This window comes from Pollachius pollachius, assembly GCF_949987615.1.
Source record: "Pollachius pollachius genome assembly, chromosome: 16".
Taxonomy (NCBI): Eukaryota; Metazoa; Chordata; class Actinopteri; order Gadiformes; family Gadidae; genus Pollachius; species Pollachius pollachius.
The window spans coordinates 1,916,043-1,942,228 of NC_136949.1; the positions used below are offsets into that span (position 1 = coordinate 1,916,043).

Sequence of the window (26,186 nt, forward strand, 5' to 3'; positions counted from 1 at the left end):
CATGAGGGGTGGGGGTCTTAATCCTGGTAACCCCGCCCCAAGCCTCCCTGCTGGTCGCCGCTGCGTCCCAGTAGCCATGTTGTCAATGCAGAACACGTAGAATACTTTGTCACGCTAACGTTTGTCTGTCGCTCGAGCCATGTTGTCAATGCAGAACACGTAGAATACTTTGTCACGCTAACGTTTGTCTGTCGCTCGAGATAAGATCAAAAGTGGGAGGCGGCCGGCGGCCTGCGGACCTACGGAGACCCTGACCCTGTCTGCCCACGCTGAAGGAAACCCCTCAGCTTCACATCTATCTACACCTAAACACACGGAGCCGCCCTGTGCAGACCCCCCGGAGAGACGCCGAGGGCCCTCCGCCTCAAATGATTGTATTAAAAGGTTTGTACAAAACGCAACACATCGAGATTCAGTAAAAACGTCTATCCGCTCGGCTAGGTTCAATCATAAGAAATTGCATAAACCCAAACTTCTTTTTAAAGATTGCATTCCGTATCTGAACGCCTCGCGGGGGTCCTGTGAATATTGCTGAGTCACCGGCAGGAGGTCGACTCCCCCTCGGGACAGATTGTCTCCTACGTTTGATCGCTCTCGGCCTCTACCGGCCCAGGCTGGGAGGGGGGTGGGGGGGGGCAATTTGAAGCACTATGCTCTACATTCTATGTTCTGCGTTCTACGTTTGAAACTAGCTGATGAAGAGGGATTCGCAGTCGTGTTTGAGATCTCGACGCCGGAGAACGTGACGACCCGTCGCCCTGGTAACACAGGCGACGGTAATATTAGACGACTGAAGACGGATTTGAAACATCATAACAAAGTCAATAACGGACAGGTCTCGTCCTGGGGGGGTCCGAGCCGCGCCCTGCCCCCCCCCCCCCCCCCCCCCCCCCAGCATAAGGACGTGATTCAGCGCTTGACGTTAATAAATACACACACAGTACACTGACACTAGAAGGTGCCTCCAGGGGCGGCTGGCACTGCACGGCTCAGGAGCTCGTATGAAAATGTACAAAAACAGGAAACCTCCTTTCAACGTCTGCCAACGCGGCGGTTATTTTCAAAGCAAAGCAAAGACATGGAACGGGCGGACCGGAGGGCGGAGAAGGGCGGAACTCAGAACCCCGGGGTGGGGGGGGGGGGCGGTGGATCACAGCAGCAAAACCTCCTTTCCCTCCTGCTTCTTTTTTTGCGCGACAGCCTGATGGGGCTGGGCCTCCACCTCCGCCCGGAGGGGCTACCCCTTCAGGCACTACACCTGGATGCCCTGCACGGCCTGCTTGATGTTCTCCAGCAGGGCCTTGTTCTCCGGGCTCTGGTACTGGTCCTGGTGGCTGTACATGTCCGTCAGCGTGCTGACGTAGGAGTCGAAGTTCTGCTCGTTCATCGGCTCCTGGGTGGAGGGAGGAGGTCGAGAGCATCCGTCAGGTGGGGAGGGGAGGAGGAGGGGAGGAGGAGGGGAGGAGGAGCCACAGGAGGAGGAGGAGGAGGAGGTCTGGGGAGGATCGAGGGAAGCACTGGGGAGGGACAGGACATCAGCACGCTACGCTGTGACATCACTGGGGAGGAAGTGACATCAGCACACTACGCTGTGACGTCACTGGGTAGGAAGTGACATCACACACTGGCTGAGGGGGGGTGATTGGGGGGTCGTTACCGTGTGACATCACTGGAGTGACTTCCTACCTCGACATGCAGCAGAGGGGTGTTTTGTGTTTAGGGGTACAGATCAGAGTCTCTACTGGGGAGGGGGGTGTAAGGGGGAGGAGGGGAGGAGGAGGAGGGGAGGAGGAGGAGGGGAGAAATGGTCTCTTACTCTGGGGCTGGTGTGTACACAGGAGTCTAGTTTAGGGGGGGTCTCTTTGGGAGGCAGTGGTCTCTAGAGAGGGTGTAGAGAGGATATTAGCCCAGAGACACAGGTCACCCCTGACCCCCACATCGGACAAAAACATTAGTGATGTGTATTGTTGAATCAACTGACACACTCTCTCTCTCTCTCTCTCTCTCTCTCTCTCTCTCTCTCTCTCTCTCTCTGTCTCGCTCTCTCTTTCTCCCTCTCTCTCTCTCTCTCTCTCTCTCTCTCTCTATCCCTATCCCTTTTTCGCAAACATCATCATAGGCAATTTATATATAAATATATTTATATATACAGAATGTATACTGTGTAATTTTATTTGTACTGTAATGAGTACTGTACGAATACAACTACACGGTACTTCTCACAGAAGAGTATAAATATATGCAGTACATGAACATGTACTGGTTTAAGTTCAGGAGAATACAGCAGAGTGCAGTTGAACAGATACAGGTGGAGATGGAGAATAACCCTGCCTGTCTGGTGTCTAACGGAGGCTAACCCCGCCCCTCTGAGAGGTGCAGTACCTTCAAACAAGCCAGACCGATCCCTGGAGCTATTTTTAGATTCCTCTGTCTCTCCGCCCCTCCTCTGCACCACCACCTACAGATAAAGCTGCACCACCAGCTAACACCACCAGCTAACACCACCACCTACAGATAAAGCTGCACCACCAGCTAATACCATCACCTAGAGATAAAGCTGCACCACCAGCTAACACCACCACCTACAGATACAGCTGCACCACCAGCTAACACCACCACCTACAGATACAGCTGCACCACCAGCTAACACCACCAGCTAACACCACCACCTACAGATAAAGCTGCACCACCAGCTAACACCACCACCTACAGATAAAGCTGCACCACTAGCTAACACCACCACCTAGAGATACAGCTGCACCACCAGCTAACACCACCACCTACAGATAAAGCTGCGCCACCAGCTAGCATCACCTACAGATACAGCTGCACCACCAGCTAACACCACCACCTACAGATACAGCTGCACCACCAGCTAACACCACCAGCTAACACCATCACCTCCAGATAAAGCTGCACCACCAGCTAACACCATCACCTCCAGATACAGCTGCACCACCATCTAACACCATCACCTACAGATACAGCTGCACCACCAACTAACACCACCAGCTAACACCATCACCTCCAGATACAGCTGCACCACCAGCTAAAACCACCAGCTAACATCATTCACTATTGGGTCATTTAGCAGCTCCATGGTTGTCATGAAGCCTACAGGTGGAAAACAGACATTTGGGATCGAACCCGGAACCTTCCGGCTGGGATTCCAACACTTGTCACACGACCTCTGTGACACACGTGTGGTCCGAGAGGTCAGGGCTCAGGGTCAGGGGTCAGGGGTCAGGGTCGGGGGTCGTACCATGTGGGGCAGCTGGATGTTGGCCAGGCTGCTGATCAGTGATTGGCTGAGGCTGGCGAGCTCGTGGAGCAACGAGTCGTTCTGCTGCTCGATCGCCTTGTTCTCCTCCTCCATGGAGCGCAGGCTGGTCTCCATGGAGACGATCTGACACACACACACACACACACACACACACGCACACACACACGCACACGCACGCACACGCACACACACACACACACACACACAAACTCACACACACAAACAATCAAAATACACAAACACACACAAACAGAATACACACACACACACACACGCACACACAAACACACACACAAACTCACACACAAACAATCAAAATACACAAACACACACAAACAGAATACACACACAAATACACACACACACACAAACAATCAGAATACACACACTCACACAATCAGAACACACACACACACACACACATACACACAATCAGAATACACACACACACAGACACAATCAGAATACACAAACACACACACACACACACATCAAACGCAATCAGAATACACACACACAATCAGAACACATACACACAAACACACAATCAGAATACACACACACACAATCAGAACACACAGGCACACACAAACACACACAATCAGAATACACACACATCAGAACACACACAGACACACATCCCCCCCCCCGCCCCTCCCCCCGGCAGGTACCTGTGTCCTCAGGTTGATCATGTCCGACTGCACCTGACTGTTGGACTCGCTCAGGTCTTTAATCTCCTCGTCCAGCTGCTTGATGTCCTCATCGTTCTCGATCCCTGGGGGGGGGGGGGGACGGGACAGACCGGACCGTTACCATGGTGACGCAGGCGGGCAACAGACTGGACTCTCCGACAAGGGGGCCGGGGACCGCTCTTGTCGCAATGCTTACGATTCACAAGCTAACGCTAACGCAAGCGCTAGCTGAGCCGGTCGGGAATCAAGGACCCTGAATAAAGGACCCTGAATCAAGTATCCTGAATCAAAGACCCTGAATCAAGTATCCTGAATCAAAGACCCTGAATCAAAGACCCTGAATCAAGGACCCTGAATCAAGGACCCTGGATCAAGGACCCCGAATCAAGGACCCCGAATCAAGGATCCTGGATCAAGGACCCTGAATCAAGGACCCTGAATCAAGGATCACGAATCAAGGACCCTGAATCAAGGATCCTGGATCAAGGACCCTGAATCAAGGACCCTGAATCAAGGATCCTGGATCAAGGACCCTGAATCAAGGACCCTGAATCAAGGATCACGAATCAAGGACCCTGAATCAAGGATCCTGGATCAAGGATCACGAATCAAGGACCCTGAACCAAGGATCCTGCATCAAGGACCCTGAATCAAGGACCCTGAATCAACGATCCTGAATCAAGGACCCTGAATCAAGGACCACGAATCAAGGATCGTGGATCAAGGACCCTGACAGGTGGACTGTGGACACTGGGGATGGAACCCCAGTCAGTGGGTTCCATCCCCAGTGGGCCGGGGGGGGCCGTACCTCTGCTGGCTCTCTGTTTGATGGTCAGCATCTCCACGCCGGTCATCCTCGTCTTCTTCATGGCCAGCGACGCCCGCGGACAACCGGAGAGACTGCAGAGCACAGAGACACGCTCAGCACACACACACTGACACACACACTGACACACACACTGCAACACACACACTGCAACACATACACACTGCATCACACACACTGCAACACGCACACTGCAACACACATACTGCAACACAAACACTTCAGCACGCACATTGCAACACACACACACACTGACACACACACTGCAACACACACACACTGCAAAACACACACTGCAACACACACACTACAACACACACTGCAACACACACACACACACTGTAAACCATCACATGTTTTGGGGGTTACACTAGCATCTTATTTCATAACTGCGACGCCACCACTCTGACGTCACCGCTGTGACGTCACCGCTGCTACGTCACCGCTGCAACGTCACAGCGGTGACGTCACAGCGGTGACGTCACCGCTGCGACGCCACTGCCTTCAGAGGCCCCGCCCACCTGCGGTGCGTCAGGAAGCTGCCGCTGACGTGCCCTGAGCCGTCGCAGCCCGGCGTGGGACACGACATGCCGTCCGTCTTCCCCGACTTCCAGGCGAACTGGGCGCCGTTAGCGTAGCCGTTAGCGTAGCCGTCCTTCTGCCGCTTGGCCGCCAGGGGGCAGCCCGACGCGCTGCGGTGGGACGCGTACTTCCCCGTCACATGGCCCTGTCCGTCACAGCCCGGGACCGGACACCTGGGGGGGAGCGGAGCGTCTGATTGGTCCAGAGCGGTCAACGTCAACAGGAAGTCCCCAACAGGGCCCCGTACTCGTGGTCTTTAACATTGAGACGCTTAAAGGGGACATATTATACCACCAGGTGTGGTCCAAACGGCTTGTAACGGCTAATCACACTCACAGCTGGTGGTATAATATGTCACCTTTAAACATTTTAATACGTGATTCTGAAGCTCTCTGAACGGCCTTTGTGTTTGAAGGGTGCTGTATAAATATTCCTGCCTTACATATTGAAACCAACATTCATAATAACGCCACAAATAAATAAAGCAGCATCATGACCTCACAGAAGAAGAGCCCTCCCCGTCTCCCTGGCAACCAGACCCATTTGGTCCTAAGGAATGCTCTTCAGAGGTTTAAACGATGCCAGTGTGTACAGCGTGTGATACATGTCACTTGATAGGCTGTGGGTTGTGTTTGCTCGTACCTGATTGGTTCCTGGTCGTCTTTGTCTTCCTTGCTGTGGAGGATTTTGACGCCGCTCTTTTTGGCCCGGGGGCAACCGGACAGACTGGAGGAGACACATCTTGTACAGTTCACTACCATCACATCTACTGTCACTACTGTCACATCTACTGTCACTACCATCACATCTACTGTCACTACTGTCACATCTACTGTCACTACCATCACATCTACTGTCACTACCATCACATCTACTGTCACTACTGTCACATCTACTGTCACTACCGTCACATCTACTGTCACTACCATCACATCTACTGTCACTACCATCACATCTACTGTCACTACTGTCACATCTACTGTCACTACCATCACATCTACTGTCACTACTGTCACATCTACTGTCACTACCATCACATCTACTGTCACTACCATCACATCTACTGTCACTACCATCACATCTACTGTCACTACCATCACATCTACTGTCACTACCATCACATCTACTGTCACTACCATCACATCTACTGTCACTACTGTCACATCTACTGTCACTACCATCACATCTACTGTCACTACCATCACATCTACTGTCACTACCATCACATCTACTGTCACTACCATCACATCTACTGTCACTACTGTCACATCTACTGTCACTACCATCACATCTACTGTCACTACCATCACATCTACTGTCACTACCATCACATCTACTGTCACCACCATCACATCTACTGTCACTACCATCACATCTACTGTCACTACTGTCACATCTACTGTCACTACTGTCACATCTACTGTCACTACCGTCACATCTACTGTCACTACCATCACATCTACTGTCACTACCATCACATCTACTGTCACTACCATCACATCTACTGTCACTACCATCACATCTACTGTCACTACTGTCACATCTACTGTCACTACAGTCACATCTACTGTCACTACCATCACATCTACTGTCACTACCGTCACATCTACTGTACCAACTGTCACATCTACTTTTACTACAGTCACATCTACTGTCACTACCATCACATCTACTGTCACTACTGTCACATCTACTGTCACTACCATCACATCTACTGTCACTACTGTCACATCTACTGTCACTACCGTCACATCTACTGTCACTACCGTCACATCTACTGTCACTACAGTCACATCTACTGTCACTACCGTCACATCTACTGTCACTACCGTCACATCTACTGTCACTACCATCACATCTACTGTCACTACCGTCACATCTACTGTCACTACCGTCACATCTACTGTCACTACCATCACATCTACTGTCACTACAGTCACATCTACCGTCACTACCGTCACATCTACCGTCACTACTGTCACATCTACTGTCACTACCGTCACATCTACTGTCACTACAGTCACATCTACTGTCACTACAGTCACATCTACTGTCACTACCGTCACATCTACTGTCACTACTGTCACATCTACTGTCACTACCATCACATCTACTGTCACTACTGTCACATTTACTGTCACTACCGTCACATCTACTGTCACTACTGTCACATCTACTGTCACATCTACCGACGCATCAACTACCATCACGCGCATGGGGTCCTGGCTGTGGATGTGTGTGTGCGTGTGTGTGTGTGCGTGCGTGTGCGTGCATGTGTGTGTGTGTGCGTGTGTGTGTGTGTGTGGTGTGTTGTGACTACCTCCTATGGGATGCATAGTTCCCTGTTATGTGTCCTGATCCATCACAACCTGGGGTGGGACACCTGGAGCAGAAAAATCACATGTCAAATCACATGATGGATCACATGATGGATAACATGTTTAATCACATGATGGATGACATGATGGATCCCATGTTGAATAACATGATGAATCACATGATAACATGTTAATCCCATGTTAGTCCCATGTTAATCCCCATGTTAATCCCATGTTAATCCCATGTTAGTCCCATGTTAATCCCCATGTTAATCCCATGTTAATCCCATGTTAGTCCCATGTTAATCCCCATGTTAATCCCATGTTAATCCCATGTTAGTCCCATGTTAATCCCCATGTTAATCCCATGTTAATCCCATGTTAATCCCCATGTTAATCCGGTGGTGGATCCCGGTGAGGTCACTGACTTGAGGTCCTGAGGGTTGGTGCTCATCAGTCCGCGGAGGTTCTTGTCGGCCAGCTGGCAGCTGGAGAGTCTGAGGAGAAACAGAACATCAGAACATCTCAGGAGGGACCAGAACATTTTAGGAGGGACCAGAACATCTCAGGAGGAACCAGAACACCAGAACATCTCAGCAGGAACCAGAACACCAGAACATCTCCAGGAGGAACCAGAACACCAGAACATCTCCAGGGGGACAGGGCCAGACATGAGGTCAACGGATCACCAACTTAACTGAACATCACTTCATCAACCCTTTACAGAGGAATGGCCACCAACAGAAGGTGTACACCAGCTACAGGTGGAGGAGGGTCCTGCAACAGGAGGTGGAGGAGCGTTCTTACGTGAGGAGCTCCTTCTTCACCTCCTTACATGGGCTGTACTTGTGTTTGGGGCTGGACATGGAAACCTCTGAGTAGTGCTGCTCCCCCAGGAGGTCCTGGAAGGGGTCCAGCTCCTCGCTCTGCAGGAGGAGGAGGAGGGGGAGGGGGAGGAGGAGGAGGAGGGGGAGGAGGAGGGGGAGGGGGAGGAGGAGGGGAGGAGGAAGAGGAGGGCCACAGGGAAGTTACCGCACGGCCCTGAAGTAGGTGTTGGATGCAGTAGAGAGGTTTGGGTGGAGGTGTTGGATGCAGTAGAGAGGTTTGGGTGGAAGTGTTGGTTGGGTGGAGGTGTCTGGACCCCGGTACCTCTGCGTTGGGGTCGTGCCCCAGGGCCTTGAGCTTGGTGTAGTCGACCGGGAGGTCCCACCCCTCTGCCGCACCCAGCTGGAAGCCCCTGCTCTGCAGCAGGGCCTGGCGCTGGGGGGACATGGGCTCCAGGGGGGTCAGTACTGTCCCACTGCCCTCCGGACCCCCAGGACCCCCGTCCAGATCCAGACCCCCGTCATCAAGGTCCGCCTCCGGACTCTGGAGGGGGGAGAGGAGAGGAGGTGAGGAGAGGAGGTGAGGAGAGGAGAGGAGAGGAGAGGAGAGAGGAGGAGAGGGGAGGAGGTGAGGAGAGGAGAGGGGAGGAGAGGAGAGGAGAGGAGGAGAGGAGAGGAGAGGAGAGGGGAGGAGAGGGGAAGAGAGGAGAGGAGAGGAGAGGGGAGGTGAGGAGAGGAGAGGAGAGGAGAGGAGAGGAGAGGAGAGGGGAGGAGAGGGGAAGAGAGGAGAGGAGAGGAGAGGGGAGGTGAGGAGAGGAGAGGAGGAGAGGAGAGGAGAGGAGAGGAGAGGGGAGGTGAGGAGAGGAGAGGAGAGGAGAGGAGAGGAGAGGTGATGGGAGGGAGTTCTCCCAGACTGTGATAGAACCTGGAGGTTCCACCTCTCAGCCCCATGTGTCGGTGCCATGGCGACAGCGTGTGTTTGCCCCCCCTCCAGGTAACCATGGTGACCCACCTGGGCCAGCGGCTCCTGGCTCCGCCCCGCCAGCACCTGGGGCAGCTCGCGGCAGCGCGTGGACAGGTTCAGGATGGCGGTGGCGGCCATGTGTGCCGCCTCCATGTCGTGGGTGTAGTCGAAGCTGCTCTTGCTGCAGGTGCTGCTGGCGCTGCTGGCCACGCCCCCCGGGCCGGCCACGCCCCCCAGCCCGGCCACGCCCCCCAGGCCACAGCTCAGGCTGCTGCTGCTACTGGGAGCGTAGCTGCTGGTGGTGCTGCTGGCAGGACTGGACGTCTTACAGTAGCGCTTCACTGGGGGGGGACACACACACACACATAAAACACACACACACACATAAAATACACACACACTTACAAACACACACACACACATTAAATACACACACACACATAAAATACACACACACTTACAAACAAACACACACATATAAAATACACACACACACACACACACACATAAAATACACACACACACACATAAAATACACACACACTTACAAACACACACACACATAAAATACACACACACACATAAAATACACACACACTTACAAACACACACACACACATACATACATAAAATATACACACACACATACACACATAAAATACACACACACACATAAAATACACACACACACACATAAAATACACACACACTTACAAACACACACACACACATAAAATACACACACACACATACATAAAATATACACACACACACATACACACATAAAATACACACACACACATAAAATACACACGTATGATTAGACACACACAAACACACACACATGATTAGACACACACAAACACAAACACATTTTATACACACATATGATTAGAAACACACACACACACACACGTATGATTAGACCCACACACACAAACAGACACACACACATAAAATACACACGTATGATTAGACACACACGTATGATTAGACACACACAAACAGACACACACACATAAAATAAACACGTATGATTAGACACACACACACACACACGTATGATAAGACACACACATACACACACACACACGTATGATTCGATACACACACATAACATGCACACACTCAAACACAAACACATTTACGCAGGTTAAGGTTTGTATTTTAAAGAGGAAAAGACACACAGGCAGGCAGGCAGGCAGACAGGCAGAGAGAGACAGACAGGCAGGGAGGGTGTGTCCATCCATCTATTGAGTGCTTTAGATCAGGCCTGGCTCGGCGCCAGCCTCCTCCTACTCCTCATTATCTGCAGAACCACTACCGCTAGCAGCGTGCTACTGGTGTGTGTGTGTGTGTGTGTGTGTGTGTGTGTGTGTGTGTTGGGGTGTGTATGTGCTTGTGTCTGTTTTTTGTGTGTGTGTGCGTATGTTTGTGTATTTGCATGTGTGTGTGCCTGTTTGTGTACGTGTGTGCTTGCGTGTGTGTGTGTGTGTGTGCGTGCTTCCGTGTGTGTGTGCGAGCGTGTGCCTGTTTGTGTGGGTGTGTGTGTGTGGGTGTGTGTGTGCTTGGCCGTGTGCGTCTGCAGTACTGACGTCGTTAATCTTGACGGTCTTCAGAAGGTGACTCTGAGTTATAGAGCCAGAAGAGCATCCAGCCACCACACACACAGCATACAAGGGCAGAAGTGTCCCCGCACAAACACACACACAACCACACACACACATGCACAAACACACACAGGTGCATATACACACTCACAAACACACAAGCACACATACACACACACACGCACAAACACACACACATACACACATACATACACACACAGAGACACACACATGCACTCATTCACACACACACACACACACACACACACAAACACACGCACACACACACACACACACACAAACACACATACGCGCATGCACACGCATGCAATAAAACACAAACCCGAGAATATGGGCACAGACCTACACAAACACACACTCTCTCTTGGCTAGCCCCCCGTGTGTCCGTTAGCCTGCCCTTCAGTGTCTGAACACACTCTCCCTGGAGGGGCTGGGCTGCGATCTAACAGCGGCCACTGGGGGTTCATTGATCCAAACACCACCCCATCCGTCAGAGAGGACTCAGGGAAAGGCCCTGAGAACATCCTGCCTCCTCTGTATGAGAACCTTTAGATTAGGTCTACTCCGAGCCCATTTCTGACCAATCAGGGCATCCATCTCGGCTCTAAATCACATGGGCAGGAAATGCAACACTTCCTATTGGTGGAGGCACAGCAGAGAACACTCAGAGGACTCTCAGATCTCAAGCAAAGCAGCTTTAAGAAGCAGGAAGGGGTTACGCAGCTTGCCCACTGCATCCGTCCGTCAACGGACGACAGAAGGAGTGCCTGACGGATGGGGGAGTGGTATTGGCCGACGGAGCCACGATCTGATTGGCGGACGGATCCGTTGCAGCCTTAAAAGTTAAAATGTTCTCAACTTCTGAACGCAAGAGACGGAGCCGACGGAACGGACGGACCCATAATGCATTTCGGGATCGCCCCATGCCAAGTCAATGAGATCCGTCAACGGAAGGATGCAGTGGGCAAGGGTTGTTAGACAGTACAGAGACAGGTCATTAAGGAGCAGGTAGGGGTTAGACAGTACAGAGACAGGTCATTAAGGAGCCGGTAGGGGTTAGACAGTACAGAGACAGGTCATTAAGGAGCAGGTAGGGGTTAGACAGTACAGAGACAGGTCGTTAAGGAGCAGGTAGGGGTTAGACAGTACAGAGACAGGTCATTAAGGAGCAGGTAGGGGTCAGACAGTACAGAGACAGGTCGTTAAGGAGCAGGGAGGGGTCAGACGGTACAGAGTACAGGGGGTTACCGTCGTAGGCCTTGGGCGAGGCGTCGCGGCCGTGGTGCGACCGGGACGGAAGGCCCTGCCTCTTGCCATAGACGGGGTGCTGGCCGTCGTAGGAGCCGTACTCGTAGCTGGTCTTGGAATACTTCTCCAGCTCCTTGGCCAGGTTGGAGCGCGGCGTGCTGGTCGGCACGTTGTTCTTACAGCCGTACTGGGGGATCTCCAGCTGCTTCACGAAGCACATGGGCCTGGGGAGCACAGACATGCTATACTCTGATACTCTACTTTACTCTACTATACTATACTATACTATACTATATTATACTATACTATACTCTGATACTCTACCATACTATATTATACTCTGATACTATACTCTACTACACTATACTCTGATACTATACTCTGGTACTATACTATACTACACCATACTCTACTTTACCATATTCTGGTACTCTGCTTTGCTCTACTTGCACTTCTATACTCTCATATACTCTCATATACTCGGCTATACTCCGTTATACTTTGGTATACCCTCACATGCTATGACATACTCTACAATACTCTACTATTCTCTGGTATACTCTGACATACTCTACAATGCTGTTAGGACATACTTAAGAAATAATACTCTGCCGTACTCTGACAGCTTACTATACTCTTCCTGCCATACTCTGCCATACTCTGCCTACCTGTGTGATCCAAGGTGTTACACTTCATGTACTCTTCCCACCATACTATAATACACTCTACTATAACACATTATACATTACTCTTCTACAATCACCCAAACTCTACTATACTCTAGTTAGCGGTACCTCAGCACGCGGTCTGATGCCTGATTGGACTTTGAGCTGCTGTCACTCAAGTTGCTGCTCTTCTCGTGGACCTTGGCGATCTTCTCAGCAGCAGCGATTGGACACCCGGAAAGACTGGCGGACCAATCAGAAGACAGCACCGTTAAAATACACACACACACACACACACGCAGACACACACACACACACACACACACACACACACACACACACACACACACACACACACATAATAGGGAAAAACAAGAGTATGAATTTAAAGAATAAAATCAAAAAGGGAATATAGACATAAATGGAGAAAAAATTAAATACTTATCTATAAGTACAAACTCAACACTCCACTGGTGAACCAACAAACGTACATTCATACATGAAAAAATAAACATACATAATACATATATACATATATTGATTACAAATCAAATATACAAATGTATTTACAATGACAGCAATAAAAAATACATATAAATATTCACACAGAATAAATATAAATATTACAATAAAATAAAATAAAATAGATCACAACACACATGGTTAAAAAGCAAAGTTAAATGAAGGTTTTAAAAGGTGAAACAGGTTTTATCATCATCTGAGTGTTGGAGGCGGGACCAGCATGTTGCTGCTGGATGATTGGAGGATTGGTTTGTCGCTCAGACTATCCTCCTCTCCCACGGACTGACATGCAGTACAGGGTCGGTGTCTCGCTGTTTCTATGACAACATGCTAGCTAATGTTTCCACTGATGCTAACGCAGTCTGTCTACCTCTCTACCTGTCCGTCTATCTGTCTGTCTACTTCTATACCTGTTTGTCTACTTTGGCCTGTCTGTCTTCCTCTCTGTCTGTCTGTCTGTCCCTCTGTCTCTCTGTCTGCCTGTCAGTCTGTCTGTCTGTCTGTATGTCTGTCTCCCTCCCTCCCTCCCTGTCTGTCTGTCTTTCTGTCTCCCTACCTCTCAGCCTGTCTGTCTCCCTCCCTGTCTGTCTACCTGTCCCTCAGCCTGTCTGTCTCCCTCCCTGTCTGTCTGCCTGTCTGTCAGCCTGTCTGCCTGTCAGCCTGTCTGCCTCCCTGTCTGTCTGTCTATCTGTCTGTGTCCCTCCCTGTCTGTCTACCTGTCTCCCTGCCTCTCAGCCTGTCTGTCTCCCGCCCTGTCTGCCTGTCTCCCTCCCTCCTTGCCCCTCAGCCTGCCTGCCTGCCCCTCAGCCTGTCTGTCTCTCTGGGGACTCACCTGCGGTGGGAGTTCCTGTTGCTATTGACGTGACCGCGTCCGGAGCAGCCGGGCGTGGGACACTTGAGCACATTCTCATACATGGCCAGGACTTAGGCAGCAGGGGGGGCGAGAGAGACAGCAGGGTTACGGAGGGGTTACTCTGCCCCGCGACGGGGACCATGCAGCCATGCAGCGTAGCCATGACAACCAGGACCGCGTCCCGGTGTTCCACACAGAGGATGAGGCAGGTTCTTATGGCGGTCGAGGAGAACCGTGTCGATGAGGGTGGAACCATGGGGTGACGGAGGAGGAGGAAGAGCAGATGGACGTTTGCCGCCGGCGTGGGACTGTGTTACCACCTTACTCATGAGCGGCATCAAAGATCAGAACCTTGTGCGTTCTGCCACATCCGGAGCGTGCAGAGGTCGGAATGATGTGCACAGAACTCAATACTAGTCCTTGGAATATTTCTGAATACAACATGCTCAATGTATTCTGAAGTATTCCACCGATCAGGCCTACACACAGAACATGGGGTTTGAAGACTCAGTGTAGAGGCATTGAGCCCGGTACACGGTTCCACAGGTTTGATTCCATGCGTTCTTCAACATTGAGTTCAGCGTGCTTAGCACAATGCTAACAGGGAGACCCTAGCCCAGGGCCCGAGACCAGCAGAGGCCCCGGCAGATCAGCAGAGTCCAGAAGAAGTAGCATGTAGCTCAGCTAGCTTAATCTCCTAGTACAGCAGTAGCATGTAGCTATGCTAGCATGGGTTTAGGACAAAAATAGCATGTAGCTATGCTAGCATGGGTTGAGTACAACATTAGCATGGAGCTAAGATAGCATGGGCTTAGTACAACAGTAGCATGTAGCTAAGCTAGCATGGGCTTAGGACAACAATAGCAGGTAGCTAAGCTACCACGACCTTGCTACAATAGAAGCATGTAGCTAAGTTAGCACGGCCTTAGTACAGCAGTAGCATGTAGCTAAGTTAGCAGGGGCTTAGTACAGCAGTAGAATGTAGCTAAGCTAGAATGGTCTTAGTACAACAGTAGCATGTAACTAAGCTAGCATGGGCTCAGTATAACAGTAGCATGTAGCTAAGATAGCAGATTTTTAGTACAACAGTAGCATGTAGCTAAGCTAGAATGGGCTTGCTACAACAGTAGCATGTAGCTAAGCTAGTCTGGGCTTGCTACAACAGTAGCATGTAGCTAAGCTAGAATGGACTTGCTACAACAGTAATATGTAGCTAAGCTAGCATGGGCCTGCTACAACAGTAACAGGTTAGCACTATCTCTCACACAACAACCTAAAGGTCCCTGCATCAAACGTCCACATCTGACCGTATTTCTTTACTGAGCAGTGCATTCCACTGAGGCTCAGCAACTGAAACATGGGTGCTAGTGACACATCATTCCGGGGTTGGCCTGCTAGCCCACAGCCAAGAGACAAACACGCACACTGAGCACAACCACAGCCAACCCCATCCCCACACTGGAACCACTTCAACCAGTGGACTGGACCGGCTGGGCAGACTAGTCTGTCCATGGCACATCTGGGGGAACTCCCACTTTTGAATAGACTTGGTTGTGGCTAAGCTGCCCCACCCCTGGTGGTAGAATAGCTACCCTTTAGATATCAGGGGATAGTATTCAAACATTTCCACGTGATGCTGGAAAAATGCTTACTTGTTTGAAGGGACAGCGGGTGTGGACTCCATGTTTGGTGGATTGATGGATTTACAGGGACAGGTCTTTGGAAATCCAGGCTGAATAGGTTGACGCATTCACTGGTCACTAGGTCCCTGTAAACCCATGCTGAGCGGATGGATGTGTGTACAGGGACATGAGGTCACTGTGAACCCAGGCTCAGTGGATTTATTCACGGGGACACCAGGTCTCTGTAAACTCATTCTGAGCGGATGGATGTGTGCACAGGGACATAAGGTCCCTGTAAACCAAGGCTGATTGGACGAGTGGTGGGCTCTTACTCTCAGGCGGGACCCGGTCCCTGTAAACCCAGGCTGATAGGTGGACCGGGTCCCTGTAAACCCATGCTGATAGGTGGACCAGGTCCCTGTAAACCCATGCTGATAGGTGGGCAAGGTCCCTGTAAACCCATGCTGATAGGGGGACCAGGTCCCTGTAAACCCAGGCTGATAGGGGGACCAGGTCCCTGTAAACCCAGGCTGATAGGGGGACCAGGTCCCTGTAAACCCAGGCTGATAGGGGGACCAGATCCCTGTAAACCCAGGCTGATAGGTGGGCCAGGTCCCTGTAAACCCAGGCTGATAGGGGGACCAGGTCCCTGTAAACCCAGGCTGATAGGGGGACCAGGTCCCTGTAAACCCAGGCTGATAGGGGGACCAGGTCCCTGTGAACCCAGGCTGATAGGGGGACCAGGTCCCTGTGAACCCAGGCTGATAGGGGGACCAGGTCCCTGTGAACCCAGGCTGATAGGGGGACCAGGTCCCTGTGAACCCAGGCTGATAGGGGGACCAGGTCCCTGTGAACCCAGGCTGATAGGGGGACCAGGTCCCTGTGAACCCATGCTGAGTGGACGAGCGGCGGCTCCTTACTCTCAGGCGGGACCCGGTCTTTGTGGGGACATCCAGACAGGCTGCGGTGGTGGGGGTAGAGGCCGGTCACGTGACCCGTCCCGTCGCAGCCCGGGGTCGGACACTTGCTCTCCTTCTTCTCTGACCTAGAGGAGTCTAGGGTGTGTGTGTGTGTGTGTGTGTGGGATGGGGGGGGGGGGGGGGGGGGGGGGGGGAGGGGGGGGATCACATGATACTCTCAACACACTCTATGGATCACACTTGGGTTACAGTGGTAGTGTTGTAACACTGACTCCTACAGGCACACCATAGTAAACCTACATACAGCATGGTTTCTCACTGCTGCCTCACTGCAGTATAGCCATATAACTGATATAATAACCTCACCGTGTTTACATCACAACAGTCGTGCCAGCAGAGAGGACGAACAGCAAACTGCTCTGTAGCATAAGCACAACGATCCTGCCACACCTTTGTAGTAGCTCCTCTTCAAGCCGTCGCCGTGGTGATGCATCTTGGAGCGCCTCTCCTCCAGGCCGTGGCCGTGCCGGGGGCTGTGGTTGCCGTGGCGAGGGTGGTGGTGGTCGCGGCCGCCGCGGGCCCCGTGCTCTGGCAGCATGCGGTCCCTCATCACCTTGGCGCGCTCTGACTCCATGGCGATGGCCTTCTCCAGCAGCGACAGGTTCCCCTTGGTCATGTCGAAGGCCTCGTCCGAGCGCTCCGAGGCCACGGAGGTGGTGTCCTCGTCCCCGTCCTGGGACCCGCTGCCGGGGTAACCACCCCCGCGGGACACAGGGCTCAGCGGCTCCTCCGCCGGCTCCTCCATCTTCATCAGGCCCACCATGTCGGAGTAGCTCCTCTCCCTGCTGGACTCCTCCTGGTGGCAGCTCTCATACCTGAGGAGGGGGAGGGGAGAAGGGAGGGGGGGAGAGGGGGGGAGGGGAGAAGGGAGGGGGGGAGGAGGGGAGGAGGGGAGAGTGGAGGGGGGGAGGGGGGAGAGGAGCGGGGGAGGAGGGGAGAGGGAGGAGGGGAGAGGGAGGAGGAGAGAGGGGAGGGGGGGAGAAGGGAGGGGGGGAGGAGGGGAGAGGGGAGGGGGGGAGGGGGGGAGGGGATGGGGGGAGAGGGGGGAGGGGAGAAGGGAGGGGGGAGAGGGGTGGGGGAGGAGGAGGGGAGGGGGGGAGAGGGAGGAGGAGAGAGGGAGGAGGGGAGAGGATAGAGGGAGGAGGGGAGAGGAGGGGGGAGGGGAGGAGGGAGAGGGGCGGGGGAGGAGGTGAGAGGGAGGAGGGAGAGGAGAGAGGAAAGGATGGGAGGAGGAGATGAGGGAGGAGAGAGGGGAGGATGGGAGGAGGCGACGAGAGCAAAAGGAGGAGGAGAGAGGGAGGAGGGGAGGGGGAGGAGGGGAGAGGGAGGAGGGGAGGCGTAGGAGAAGTAGACAGAAGAGGAGGTGAGTAAACGTCAGGCTCATCTCCTCTGCCCCCCGTCGTCCTGTTAACCCAAACCCCTCTGGGCTCAGCCACAGCGCCCCCGCGCCTCCTCCTACCTGGACAGGTGGTGGCTGGGGGTCATGGGGTGGTGGTGGTGGTGGTGGTGGTGGTGGTGGTGCTGCCGGTCTCGGGGGGGGCTCTCGCTCAGCTTGCGGGCCAGGTCGAAACACTGGGTCCTCAGACACTCCAGGCTGCTGATGGACACCTCCTCGCCGGCCTCTCCTCCTCGCCCCGCCCGGCCGGGCCTCCGGTGGCTCCTACTCTGCTCCTGCCCGCGCTCCACGTCCGCCGCCGCCGCCGCACTGCCTTCTGGGTAGCCGTCCTCGGGCGGCAGGGCGCCGTGGCCCTGGGCCAGGAGCTTCAGGGAGTCCACCGTCTCCCGGACGACGTCGCTGTCCAGGTCCACGCCCAGGGCGCCCTTCCTCTCCCCGGCCTCGCTGCCCTCCTCCTCGTCCTCCTCGTCCTCCTCGTCCTCCTCCTCCCCCCCGCTGTTGGAGGAGCTGGTGTTGCCCTCTGACTCGGTGGTGGCGTGGTAGACGGCGTCCTCCGCGATCTTCCCCAGGTTCAGCAGAGACTTGGCCACCAGCTGGTCGTAGTCCTCGTAGTCCTCCCCGGCGGCGGGCCCCAGCGGGTCCTGGCTCCTCTGACCGTGGGGGTCCTGGCTCCTCTGACCGTGGGGGTCCTGGCTCCTCTGACCGTGGGGGTCCTGGCTCCTCTGACCGTGGGGGTCCTGGTCCTTCAGACCCGAGAGCAGCTTCGACATCCCGGGCTTGAAACAGGTCTGCGCTGCGATGGGGAAAAAAAACAGAGAAACATCAGTCAGACGGAGGAGGAGGCGGAGAGAGGAGAAGAAAGAGGGTTCGCTGAGGGCAGGAGGGAGGAGGAGGAAGAGGAGGAGAGGAGGGAGAGGGGAGGAGAGGGGAGGGGAGGAGGGTGAGGAGGAGAGGGGAGGGGAGGGGAGGAGGGAGAGGAGGAGAGGGGAGGGGAGGAGAGGAGAGGGGAGGGGAGGAGGGAGAGGAGGAGAGGGGAGGGGAGGAGAGGAGAGGGGAGGAGAGGAGGGAGAGGAGGAGAGGGGAGGGGAGGAGAGGAGAGGGGAGGAGAGGAGGGAGAGGAGGAGAGGGGAGGGGAGGAGAGGAGGGAGAGGGGAGGAGAGGAGGGAGAGGAGGAGAGGGGAGGGGAGGAGAGGAGGGAGAGGGGAGGAGAGGAGGGACAGGAGAAGAGGGGAGGGGAGGAGAGGAGGGAGAGGGGGAGGAGAGGAGGGAGAGGGGAGGAGACATCTGAGAACCCCTCTGTATCTGCCCTTCAAGTAGAACTAAATATAAACTCCAGACTCACCTCGAGAAGGACTGCGATCCTCTTCATCTCTTTCATCTTCCTCCTCATCTGCTTCCTCATCATCTCCGTCATCATCATCCTCGTCTTCATCGTCTCCATCCTCCTCCTCCTCCGCTCTCGGTCGATCCACAGCCTCCTCCTCTCTCTCCAAATCCTCCTCCTCCTCCTCCTCTCTCTCCAACTCCTCTTCCTCCTCGCCTGGCACCTCCTCCTCAGAATACCCCTCTTCCTCCTCCTCCTCCTCCTCCTCCTCCTCCATCTCTCCATCTTCCCTCTCCCCTCTCTCCTCCTCCTCCTCCTCCTCCTCCTCCTCCCCCCGGCTGGGTCTGTCGGGGCCCCCCAGGCCCGGGGCCTGGTACCCCGGGTAGGGGCCCCTCTCCCCGGGGGAGGAGGAGGAGAGGAGGGACCTCCTCTTGGAGGGAGGCTCCAGAGGCTGCTTCACCAGAGCCTTCCTCTTCCTGGCCAGGGGACAGCCGTACACACTGCACACAGACAGGGAGAGACAGACAGGTAGAGAGACAGACAGACAGGTAGAGAGAGACAGACAGGTAGAGAGGGGGACAGACAGGAAGAGAGAGACAGAGAGACAGGCGGAAAGAGAGACAAACACACAGACAGGTAGAGAGAGACAGACAGGTAGAGACAGACAGGTAGAGAGAGAAAGATAGGTAGAGCGAGAGACAGACAGGTAGAGAGAGACAGCAAGGTTGAGAGAGAGAGAGAGCCAGGTAGAGAGAGAGACAGACAGGTAGAGACAGACAGGTAGAGAGAGCCAGACAGGTAGAGAGAGACAAACAGGCAGAAAGAGAGACAAACACACAGACAGTTAGAGAGAGAGTTAGACACCGATAGACTAAAAGTAAATGGTCAGTAAGACAGTGTGCGGCGTATGTGTATATGTATGTTTGGGTATGAGTGTGTGTGTGTGTGTGTGTTTGGGTATGAGTGTGTGTGTGTGTTAGTGTGTGTGTGTTTGGGTATGAGTGTGTGTGTGTGCTAGTGTGTGTGTGTGTTTGACTATGAGTGTGTGTGTTAGTGTTAGTGTGTGTGTGTGCTTGGGTATGAGTGTGTGTGTGTGTTAGTGTGTGTGTGTGCTTGGGTATGAGTGTGTGTGTGTGTTAGTGTGTGTGTGTTTGGGTATGAGTGTGTGTGTGTTAGTGTGTGTGTGTGTGTGTTTGGGTATGAATGTGTGTGTGTGTGTTAGGGTATGAGTGTGTGTGTTAGTGTGTGTGTGTGTTAGTGTGTGTGTGTTTGTGTGTGTGTGTGTTTGACCTTGGCCACCTCGCTGCCTCCCCAGGCAGAAGGACCAATTAAAAATCCTCAGGTAATTAAAACACATCTGAGGACGAGCATCTTAATTAGGGAGGAGGAGGGGGGCCGGGGGGGACCTCGTCCTGATCAGACTGACCTGTCTCACTCTCCACACCCAGCATGCACCTGGACACACCCCTCTGTCTGTTACCCAGCATGCACCTGGACACACCCCTCTGTCTGTTACCCAGCATGCACCTGGACACACCCCTCTGTCTGTTACCCAGCATGCACCTGGACACACCCCTCTGTCTGTTACCCAGCATGCACCTGGACACACCCCTCTGTCTGTTACCCAGCATGCACCTGGACACACCCCTCTGTCTGTTACCCAGCATGCACCTGGACACACCCCTTGGTCTGTTACCCAGCATGCACCTGGACACACCCCTCTGTCTGTTACCCAGCATGCACCTGGACACACCCCTCTGTCTGTTACCCAGCATGCACCTGGACACACCCCTCTGTCTGTTACCCAGCATGCACCTGGACACACCCCTTGGTCTGTTACCCAGCATGCACCTGGACACACCCCTCTGTCTGTTACCCAGCATGCACCTGGACACACCCCTCTGTCTGTTACCCAGCATGCACCTGGACACACCCCTCTGTCTGTTACCCAGCATGCACCTGGACACACCCCTCTGTCTGTTATCCAGCATGCACCTGAGCACACCCCTCTGTCTGTTACCCAGCATGCACCTGGACACACCCCTCTGTCTGTTACCCAGCATGCACCTGGACACACCCCTCTGTCTGTTACCCAGCATGCACCTGGACACACCCCTCTGTCTTTTACCTGTTACCCAGCATGCACCTGGACAGCCCCTCTGTCTGTTACCCAGCATGCACCTGGACACACCTCTGTTAAGCATGGTCGTTCACCCTTTCCTAAGTTTGAAAATATAAACATATATGCATATCCATGTATCTAAAGATAGACAAAGATGTATATCTCTACAGGGGTCTCATGGATCAGATAGGTGTGCTCACTCTTTGTCTCCACGGCAACACTGCATACCGCAAAACTTTGCCACCTTTAGGGGGAGGGGGTGGGGGTTTAGGGTGGGTGAGAGGTGATGGAGGAGTGTGGGCGGTTGCCATGGAAGCAAGGCTTGCTGCCTGGCAGTCTGACTGCAGCATCAACAGGCTCCACACACACACACACACACACACACACACACTGCAGTCGCCATGGTGACAGCCCTACTCAGGAGAGCTCTGCCATCAGAGGAGAGAGACAATGAGAGAGAGAGAGAGAGAGAGAGAGAGAGAGAGAGAGATAGAGAGAGAGAGAGAAAGAGAGAGAAAAAAAGAGAGAGAGAGAGCAAGAGAGAGTGAGACAGAGGGAGAGAGAGAGAGAGGGGGGGAGAGAGAGAGAGACCGAGACCGAGACAGAGACAGAGAGTGAGAGTAGGCGAGAGAGAGAGAGTGTGCGCAAAAGACAGAGAGAAAAAAAAGAGGTACAGTCACAAAGCCTGGCGAGGTACAGACTCCTAGAGAAAGGTACAGACTCCTATCTCTAGAGAAATGTACAGACTCCTAGCTACAGACAAAGGCACAGACACCTACCTAGCTACATAGAAAGGTAAAGACTCCAAGCTCTAGAGAAAGGTAGAGACCCCTAGCTATAGAGAAAGGTACAGACTCGTAGAGAAAGGTGCAGACTCATAGCTCTAGAGAAGGTTCGGACTCATAGCCCTAGAGAAAGGTACCGACTCCTATCTCTAGAGAAAGGTACAGTCTCCAAGCTATAGAGAAAAGTACAGACTAGAAGCCATAGAGAAAGGTACAGACTCCTAGCTCTACAGAAAGGTACAGACTCATAGCTCTACAGAAAGGTACAGACTCCTAAAGAAAGGTACAGACTCCTAGCTCTAGAAAGGTGCAGACTCATAGCTCTACAGAAAGGTACAGACTCCTAAAGAAAGGTACAGACTCCTAGCTCTATAGAAAGGTACAGACTCCAAGCTCTAGAAAGGTACAGACTCCTAGCTCTAGAAAGGTAAAGACTCCTGGCTCTAGAAAGGTACAGACTCCTAAAGAAAGGTACAGACTCCAAGCTCTAGAAAGGTACAGACTCCTAGCTCTAGAAAGGTACAGACTCCTAGCTCTAGAAAGGCTACGACTCGATGAGCATGTAAGTGGGTTTCATCCACACGTCTTTGTCTCTTTTTGGCCTGCATATTAGCGTAGTAGGAAGTAGGAGGATGTAGATGTGTGTGGAGGTGTAGGAGGCATCGAACCGTGTTCTTACCTGCGGTGTCTTGCATACTTTCCACTGACGTGACCGCTGCCATCACAGCCTGGAGTAGGACAGCTGTACACCGCACACGCACACACACACACACACACACACACACACACACGTGCATACACACACACACGCACACACACACACACACACACGGGTGAATATAGAGACTATGGTTATAATGGGCAGTTCCCAGTGTCTCATGTCAAGAGGTCAGAGATGTGAGTGAACTCACCTGAACAGCTCCTGGGAGGCCGCTTCTACAGGAACTAGAGGTCAGACAGAGGTCAAACAGAGGTCAACACTCGTGACAATGTCACTTTCTTTGACAAAAACACAATAACAAGTGAATATTGGGAAGTGAGGACGGACAGGAAGTAGGTGGACTGGATGTGTACAGGAAGTGGACAGACAGGAAGTGGACAGCATCATACCTCGGACACCTTTGGAGCGAGTTCGATGACGCTTCTCAGAAGAGCTGACCTCCATCTGGAGAAAATATTAAACATTATTCCTCTCCCTCTCTCACTCTCTCTCGCTCTCTCTCTCCCTCTTTCAGTTCCTCTCTCTATTTATCTGTCTCTCACTCTCTCTCTCGCTCCCTCTTTCAGTCCCTCTCTCTATTTCTTTCTCTCTCTCTCTCTCTCTCTCTCTCTCTCCCTGTGTCTCTGACTCTCTCTCTGTCTCTCTTTCTAGTATTCCCTCATGTCTGTCTACCCGTCTGTCTGTGTGTTTGTCCTTCTGAGTACCGACCTGTCGTTCTGATTGCATGTCTGTGCTTCCGTCTGTCTGACTATCTGTCTGTCTGCCTGTCTGTCTGCATGACTGTGGGTCAGTACTGCAAACTCACCGTTGGTCTGGGGTCCGGAAGACTAGGTCCAGGAGGAGGTCTTCAGTTCTCTGTGTGTGGAGTCATGGTCAGACCTGGGAGGGGAGACCACATCTGGTGAGGGTCTGGTTGTGATCTCAGACCACCGCCTACTGGCCAGACTCACTAAGGGGGTCCCCTAACTACAGCTGGCTCTAGTGCCTTGCTGTATTTCTATAACCAGACAGGGAATGGAACCCCTTACCAACCCTGCTGATGCTAGTGCCTTGCTGTATTTCTGTAACCAGACAGTAGGATTTTAACCTGTAACAATGCTAGTGGCTTGCTCTGTCTAGCATCAGACAGGGAATACAACCCATCCCTTTAACACTGTTAGTGCCTTGCTCGTCCTTAAGGAGATGAGAGACGATGACACTGGAATTAATCGTAAGTAATTAATGGTTAGATTGTCATTAATTATTGTAATTAAACTTTGATGTAATGCATTCTGCTGCCCACAGGGCGGCCCTGCGTCGTGAGAGGTGAGGAGTCTCTCTGTGGATCAGGTAGAGGTTGGATGAGGTGGAGGTTGGATGTATTGGAGGCTGCGTGCAGTACAGGTTGGATTTAGTGGAGGTTGGATGAAGTGGAGGTTGGATGAGGCGGAGCTTGGATGTATTGGAGGCTGGGTGTAGCAGAGGTTGGATGTAGTATAGGTTGGATGTGGCGGAGGTTGTATGAAGTGGAGGTTGGATGTTTTGGAGGCTGGCTGTAGCAGAGGTTGGATGTAGAAGAACTTGGATGTAGTAGAGGTTGGATGTGGTTGAGGTTGGATTTAGTAGAGGTTGGATGTGCTGGAGGTTAGATGAGGTGGAGGTTGGATGTGGTGGAGGTTGGGTGAGGTGGAGGTTGGATCAAACCATCTGCTCCAGACGTTCTCCCTGACTGATCCTCAGTCGCTGCATTGATGCGGTGACATTTTCTGTGCGGAAATTGCTTTTGTTTCTTAGCATGTTCCTCACTTGTTAGTGAGTATTCAACTTGTCATAACATGAGACTTGGTGCCATGGGTAACCATAGCAACCGATAAACCAAGGCTAGAGCGGCTTTGTGAATCATCGATTCATCCACACGCCTTTGTCGTGAAAACTAAAAACAGTTTCAGGTTGTTTGTTGGCCTGCCTAGAAGGGGTTGGATGCATTGGAGGTTGGATGAGGTGAAGGTTGGACGAGGTGGCGGCTGGGTGTTGCAGAGGTTGGATGAGGTGAAGGTTGGATCAGGTGGAGGCTGTACGCAGTTGAGATCAGTTTGTTCTCATTTTAACTCCAGAGTAACCAAAAATCCAAGAAAGAGCGAGAGAGAGAGAAGGGGAGGGAGATACAGAGAGAGCATGCCTGTGTGTGTGTGTGTGTGTGTGTGTGTGTGTGTGTGTGTGTGTGTGTGTGTGTGTGTGTGTGTGTGTGTGTGTGTAGTATATAAATAAGAGTTCTCCCTCCACTATGAGTCATTCAGCGTTCCAGAATAGTCGCTGATTCCCCTGGGACACACTGTCTACTACACACAGTGTGTGTGTGTGTGTGTGTGTGTGTGTGTGTGTGTGTGCGTGCGTGCGTGTGTGTTTGTTAATCATAATGAAATATTCAGATTGAATCACATTTCAAATCTCAGACACTCAAACTGAGCAAGGTGTCGAGACAGAATGATGGAGGGATGATAGAGGAGAGACAGAATGTAAGAGGGAGGATAGAGGAGAGACAGAATGATGGAGGGATGACGGAGGAGAGACGAGGAAGCAGCGGGCCAACAGGTGTGAAGGTATTCCCGGCCCATCAGGTAACAGTGACCATTTTGGTTGCATTAAGAAGAACTCCTGTAAAAGAGGCGTGAAAACCTTATTGTTCTGTCAATAACAGACCCTGGTCAAGCCTGGACAGTCTCTCTCTATCTCTCTCTCTCTGACACACACACGCACACGCACACGCACACACAAACACAAACACTTTCCCATCAGGCTGATGACAGTTGTTTGCTTGCTATGATGTCCCATGATAATCCAACCATGAG

The 26,186-nt window shown here is 52.6% G+C and overlaps 1 protein-coding gene across 1 annotated transcript; it reads right to left on the minus strand.

Annotated features, from left to right (window-relative positions):
- Positions 1 to 1,252: 1,252 nt before the first annotated feature.
- myt1la (myelin transcription factor 1-like, a) lies at positions 1,253 to 23,802 on the minus strand (the record flags this gene model as incomplete). The annotated part of the gene is made up of 21 exons (XM_079754171.1): positions 1,253 to 1,393; positions 3,263 to 3,406; positions 3,955 to 4,058; positions 4,784 to 4,875; positions 5,323 to 5,556; positions 6,026 to 6,109; positions 7,704 to 7,766; positions 8,130 to 8,198; positions 8,509 to 8,627; positions 8,851 to 9,069; positions 9,538 to 9,830; positions 12,369 to 12,592; positions 13,163 to 13,276; positions 14,388 to 14,478; positions 16,951 to 17,085; positions 17,401 to 17,825; positions 18,470 to 19,194; positions 19,966 to 20,230; positions 23,317 to 23,379; positions 23,549 to 23,582; positions 23,748 to 23,802. 21 exons carry the CDS (start codon positions 23,800 to 23,802, stop codon positions 1,253 to 1,255), a joined length of 3,693 nt encoding a protein of 1,230 aa, XP_079610297.1.
- Between the last annotated feature and the right edge of the window lie 2,384 nt (positions 23,803 to 26,186).